The 6680-nt window shown below is 38.7% G+C and overlaps 1 protein-coding gene across 1 annotated transcript; it reads left to right on the top strand.

Moving 5' to 3' along the window:
- The first annotated feature begins 264 nt into the window (after positions 1 to 264).
- LOC137580171 (uncharacterized) lies at positions 265 to 1752 on the top strand. Its single transcript, XM_068294093.1, has 2 exons — positions 265 to 1612; positions 1677 to 1752. The coding sequence occupies exons 1-2, from the start codon at positions 353 to 355 to the stop codon at positions 1692 to 1694; spliced, it is 1278 nt and encodes a 425-aa protein (XP_068150194.1). The 5' UTR covers positions 265 to 352; the 3' UTR covers positions 1695 to 1752.
- Positions 1753 to 6680: the final 4928 nt, after the last annotated feature.

Here is a 6680-nt window from a genome sequence, read left to right as displayed (position 1 = left end):
TTTTTTTTTTTTTTTTTTTTTTTTTTGTGGGGGGGTTTTTTTTTCCCCCCTTCTCTTTTTTAAATTTTTTTTTTTTGTTTTTGAAAAAATTAGGAATTTTTTAAATAAGCCCGCTCCTCGTCTCAGTGAATTTCCCCGATAACCGAATTTGGGCACACTAAAAGGGTATAATACGCTAAGGCGAGGGGTACGGGCACACTCTCTTGAATATAGTCAATAAGACCGCATGTGCACTTAATTTGAAAAATAAATAAAATCCGGAAATATAAAATCAATCCCAAGGGATTAATTACTTTAAAAAGTAGAGAGTTTACAAATCAGGTGTGGGGTTTGCCCTAAAGAACGTATTTTCATGAAATACACCGAGATTATTAAATTAAACAAAACCGCATTGTTTGAGTTGCTAGCGGCCAAGGAAGTACCTTGCGACAAAGAAGCGTCAATTTACCAATTGCGAGCATTGGTAAAACAAGTCATGGCACAGAATCAGTCTGGAGAGAGTGATGTACCCGAAGAGCAGGCAGTCAGCCCAGCAGTGTCTGCAAATGTGCTTGCCGGACAACTTGTGGATGTTGGTCCGGAGCCTCTTATTGAGCAGCGCGGCGTGGGAAACATTGAGCAGCCAAGTACACCGGATCAAGTGGGTGCTAACCAGTCGCCGACGATGTCTCGTGAGACCTCTGTAGGACCAGACGCGAACGTGCATGTTCGTGAAAGCGCACAAGCGAGCGAAACCGACGAATTGTCTTCGATTCTTAGTAGCATCGAATTGTATACAGCACGTAAAAACCTGGCGGAGCTAAAAACACGTGTTATGGAGCTGGAGGAGAACTTAGGCGGACCGGAATATAATTGCCGCATGAACTTGAAAGATGTCGAAACTACTGTACCTAAATTCTCTGGTGATGGTGATCTGTCCATTCACGTATGGATTCGTGAGCTGGAGAAAGCAGCAAGAGTGTATGTACTGAGTGATGCCCAATGTTGGTCGTTGGGCAACCGACTGCTGGAGGGATCTGCTAAAGCATACATGACATATGAAAAGACTACAACCTGGAGCGAGCTGAAGGATGCCCTTGTGAAGGTATTTGGCCTACAAATGACAAACTACGAGATTGCTAACCAGATGAGGAAGCGCTCAATTGGCAAAGGAGAGTCACTCTTGCAGTATTTCATCATTATGCGAAATATTGCTCAGCAGGGCAATTTTGAAGACACCGATGTGGTCAAATACATTGTTGACGGACTACAAGATCGAACCGGATTGTCAGCTCCTTTGTATTATTGTACTTCTCTGAATGAATTGCGAGAGAAGATGATGCGTTTTCAATCAGTTCAGCCACCAGCCAAAAACTACGTTCCTCAGGCTCGTCAGACTTCAGACCGTTTGCAGGCCATTACGCCTGCTGCAAAGGATAAGAGATGTTTCAATTGCCGCCAGATTGGTCACTTAATGTTTGACTGTCCACGCCCGGAGAGACCAAAAGGAAGTTGCTATCGGTGCTTCAAAGTGGGCCATCAGTACCGGAATTGTCCAATGCGAACCCAGATCGCCGCCATGAGCTCTAGTGAAGACCCGGACACCATTGATGATAAGTCATTTATTCAATTAGTAAGTTTAAGAATATCTTGTAAAGAGGGATGCACTGATGTTAATAATATTTTTGCCCTATTAGATTCCGGAAGCCCAGTAAGTTTTGCCAGTAGAGCGTTGATGCCGCATTTAGATTGCGATAAATTAGTTAAAAGTTCTTTTCATGGACTGAGCGGTGGCTCTATTCTGACTTTTGGAACAGTCAAATGTTTAGTTTTGTTTTGCAAAAAATATTATGAAATTCAATTTTTAGTTATTCCCGATAATATTATGCCGACGCAACTACTTCTTGGTAGAGACGCCTTGAATAAAATAGGTCTTAAGTTCTCATTGATTGAAAATGTAAGAAAGTATGAAAAGAATTCTGCATCATTAAAGAGTACCATTGCTTTTGTTTACAAATCCTTCTGTGCATCCCTGTTTACTAAATATCCTAAGCATAATACCATTAGTAATAACACCACTGATCTAGATAATAATTGTAATAACCCTAATGTAAACACGAATGCATCCCCGTTTCGAGAATGGCTAACAGAGTTGCAAACTGTTTGTGCAACGCTGTCAGATACCGGGAATACTACTGTTGGCAGTGAATTTGGATTAGGCGCGATGCGTGAGTGCCGAGACATTGTGCATGAGCATTACATTGACCGATTTTCAATTAATTACGGGTTGCCTAAATATATGATGAGAATATGTCTGACAGATACAACACCATTTCATAGTAGTCCTAGAAGGTTATCATATTATGAAAGAGGAATCGTTTCTAAAACGGTTAGTGAGTTGTTAGCCAATAATGTAATCCGACCAAGCAACTCCCCCTATGCGTCCGCCATCGTCCTAGTGCGAAAAAAGGATGGCAATATACGAATGTGCGTTGATTATCGAGGTTTAAATAAGAAGACTGTGAGGGATAATTTTCCATTGCCTTTGATAGAAGATTGCCTAGAATACCTGGAGAGCAAGACCGTTTTCTCCGTCATAGATTTGAAAAGTGGCTTTTACCATGTAGGCATGGAAGAGGATTCAATTAAATACACAGCATTCGTTACACCCGATGGGCAGTTCGAATATCTGAGAATGCCTTTTGGTCTAAAGAACGGACCAGCTGTATTTCAGAGATTTATATCGAACATACTTAGTGATATGATTAGAGATCGAGAACTTGTAGTATATATGGACGACATTATTCTTGCCACCCGCACCGTAGATCAGCATCTTAAGTTGTTAGCAAAACTGTTAGATCGTTTTATTCAGTACAATTTAGAGCTCAATTTGAAGAAAAGCATTTTCCTACAGAAGAGCATAGATTATTTAGGATATGAAGTCAGTGAAAAGGGAATTTTACCAAATAATACACATTTAAAAGCTATTCAAGAATACCCAGAACCACTTAACAGCAAAGCGTTACACTCGTGCTTAGGCTTATTCTCTTATTTTCGCAAATTTGTTCCGAATTTCTCCAGCATAGCTAAACCGTTAACTGAGTTGCTTAAACAAGGTGGTCCATTTCCGATGAACAAAACCGCTAAAAATGTATTTCTTACATTAAGATCCGCCTTATCCAGTCCGCCCATATTAGCTATCTTTAACCCTAACTACGAAACTGAGTTGCATACTGACGCCAGTTCAAATGGCTTCGGTGCCTCTTTGATGCAAAGACAGACTGATGGCAAAATGCATCCAGTCTCTTATTATTCCCGAAAGGCGACAGCCGCCGAGTCCCGTTATCACAGTTTTGAGCTTGAAACTTTGGCCATAATATATGCCGTGCGCCGATTTCGCGTTTATTTAGAACACAGACCATTTTTGATCGTTACCGATTGTAATTCATTGGTCCAAACCTTGAGTAAAAAATCAATAAATCCCCGCATTGCGCGGTGGTCGTTGGAATTGGAAAACTTTGATTATACCATTGCTCACAGACCCGGTTCAAACATGGGCCATGTAGATGCATTAAGTCGGCAAACCGAGTTGTTAGAGAATATTGTAGAAGGTGATTTTGATCCTTGCGATTTATTAGTGAAGAGAGACCAGAATGCCCCAATTGAACCTTGTGAACCGCATATTACTTTTGAGGAAAGTTGCGTTAAACCGTGTGAGTCTGGTAGAGATTTGACCAAGCTGTGTGCCATTCAAGATGATAGTTGCGTTGAATCATGTGAGTTAGTTAAACCGCCTGAGTTTGAAAGCGATTTTATAAAACCGTGTGAGATAGACCCGTGTGAGATAAAACCGTTTGAGACAAAACCGTGTGAGATAGACCTGTGTGAGAAAAACCCGTGTGAGAAAAACCCGTGTAAGATAGACCCGTTTGAGAAAAACCCGTGTAAGATAGACCCGTTTGAGAAAAACCCGTGTAAGATAGACCCGTAAGTGAGATAAACCCGTGTAAAATAGAACCATGTGCTCCTTTAGGGAAGAATTATTTAGGACCGTTTGGGACAAACCCGTGTGTTCATTTAGCGAAGAGTTGTTTCAGACCGTGTGAGCTATGTTTAGAAAGAAGTCGGCTAAAACTGGTTAAGAATAAACCTTGCGTTTCTTTAAATGAAAGTTCTGTTGATCCGAGATTGAGTAACCAAATCGAAAGAAGTGACCAGCTCGATCGAAATGAGTCGGCAAACCTGGTTGGTGTAGTGGGTGCGTCTCCGCAAGATGTTGATTTATTATTGCAGTCAGAACAAATAAGAGATCCGGATATCCGTAAACTAAGAGAAAAGTTAGAAAAAGCCAATGATGTTGGATTTGAGTTAATAGATGGTATAGTGTACAAAAGAAATGCTAAGGAAAGACTGTGTTTGTATGCACCGGCTCGCATGCAAGGGGAATTAATAAGAAGGTGTCACGAGAAACTAGGTCACTTAGGCGTTGAGAAATGTGTAAACAATTTGAAAGAAAAGTACTGGTTCCCATTAATGAATCCAAAGGTTGAGTCGTTTATAAAAGATTGTCTGCCGTGTATTCTACATAGTGTTCCAAGAACTATACATAATAGAACCTTGCATAGTATTCCGAAAAGTCCGATTCCATTTGATACTATCCATGTTGACCACTTAGGTCCCTTACCGAGTGTTACATCAAAAGAAAGCACCTTTTGGTAGTGATTGACGCATTTACAAAGTTTGTCAAATTGTATCCCGTAAATTCCACTAGTACCAAAGAAGTAACCGCCGCGTTAGAAAAATATTTTGATTATTATAGCCGACCAAGAAGAGTTATATCCGACAGAGGTACGTGTTTTACGTCGTTTGAGTTTGCTGAGTTTGTAGAAAATCGAAATATTGACCACATTAAAGTAGCGACTGCTGCCCCTCAAGCCAATGGGCAGGTCGAACGTGTGAACCGTGTGTTGACCCCAATGTTGGGAAAGCTGTCAGAACCTTTAGCCCAAGCCGATTGGTATAAATTAGTTAATCGTGTCGAGTTCGCTATTAATAACTCAGTGCAGTGTAGTACCGGTAAAACTCCGTCAATGTTGTTGTTTGGTTGCGATCAGCGAGGCCCCTTAGTAGACGAATTAACCGAGTATCTTGACGAGAAATTTAGTTCAGAAAACCCCCTGTAACCTTGAGGCCACTAGGCAAGAGGCAAGTGCGAAAATTCAATTATCGCAGGAGCGCAATGAAAAGCGGTACGCCTTAAGGCATAGGGCACCATTATCCTATAGAGTCAATGATTTTGTTGCCATTCGCAATGTAGATGTCACTCCCGGGTCGTGCAAAAAGTTCGCTCCTAAATACCGTGGTCCTTATAAAATAAATCGAGTTCTTCCAAATGACCGTTACGAAGTCACCGATATTGACGATTGTCAACTTACTCAATTGCCCTACAAAGGTATCTTAGAATCAGCCCGACTCAAGCCGTGGATGCATGCGTGTGATAAAACTGTGAGTTTCTGTTTGTAATATGTATCTGATAAGCAGTATTTATATGTATATTGTATGTATTGTATATATGTATATTGTATGTTGTATGTTTGTTGAATTGTATGATCGAGGTCGATCAAATGTCAGGATTGGCCGAATGTAAACATTAGGAATATTTTCAATAAGCCCGCTCCTCGTCTCAGTGAATTTCCCCGATAACCGAATTTGGGCACACTAAAAGGGTATAATACGCTAAGGCGAGGTACGGGCACACTCTCTTGAATATAGTCAATAAGACCGCATGTGCACTTAATTTGAAAAATAAATAAAATCCGGAAATATAAAATCAATCCCAAGGGATTAATTACTTTAAAAAAGTAGAGAGTTTTTTTTTTTTTTTTTTTTTTTTTTTTTTTTTTTTTTGTTTTTTTTTTTTTTTTTTGTTTTTTTAAATTTTTTTTTTTTCTTGTTTGGTTTATTTTTTTTTTTTTTTTTTTGTTTTTTATACTTTTTTATTATTTATTTTTTTATTAAGGGGGCTTTTTTTTTTTTATTTTTTTTTTTTTCACAATCCAGTATTTATTTTTTTTTTTTTTTGGTTGGGTTTCCCCTCTGTTGATGAGGAAATCTAAGAATAGAACATACTTGTTCAAATATTTAAGCTCTACTAGATCCATTTGTATATTATATCTAGGCCATCTGTTCTACTCTTATATTTTTCTTGATTTTTGCAACAACTTATTATTGTTGAGCTTCATCCATCAGGTAGAAGCAAAATGTGCCTGTGGCATTTGTGTAACAACACACATATGGTACTGTGAGGATGAAACTCATCTGTACCCAAGTGCACCCTCTTACTGGGAATTCTTCTCCCGTTATATCTAGGTAGGCTAACCTAATCTGTATTAAACAAATCGAGCGTTGAAGAGAATTACTTTGCTCGCTTCTAAAAACCTCAATTAAATGGGAAACTATTCTGGGATGCCTATCTACTATCTTCCTAAAATAATCATATATTTTACTCATTTTAATCAACAAATATATATGTTATTCAGCTTAAAAATTTCTTTTTTTTTTTTTTTTATTTGGATATTGATGTATATATTTTTTTCTTTTGATAATAATTTTTTGTGAAATGCATTTTTATTACAATTGTTGCATATGATATTTAGATCTTATCAAGATCATTAGCATGGCTTAAGGCTCTTTTTTGTTAC

This window comes from Drosophila tropicalis, unplaced genomic scaffold (assembly GCF_018151085.1).
Source record: "Drosophila tropicalis isolate 14030-0801.00 unplaced genomic scaffold, ASM1815108v1 contig_820, whole genome shotgun sequence".
In the NCBI taxonomy this organism is placed as follows: domain Eukaryota; kingdom Metazoa; phylum Arthropoda; class Insecta; order Diptera; family Drosophilidae; genus Drosophila; species Drosophila tropicalis.
Note: the sequence above shows the minus strand (reverse complement) of the source record. Positions and strands in the feature narration are given on the sequence as shown.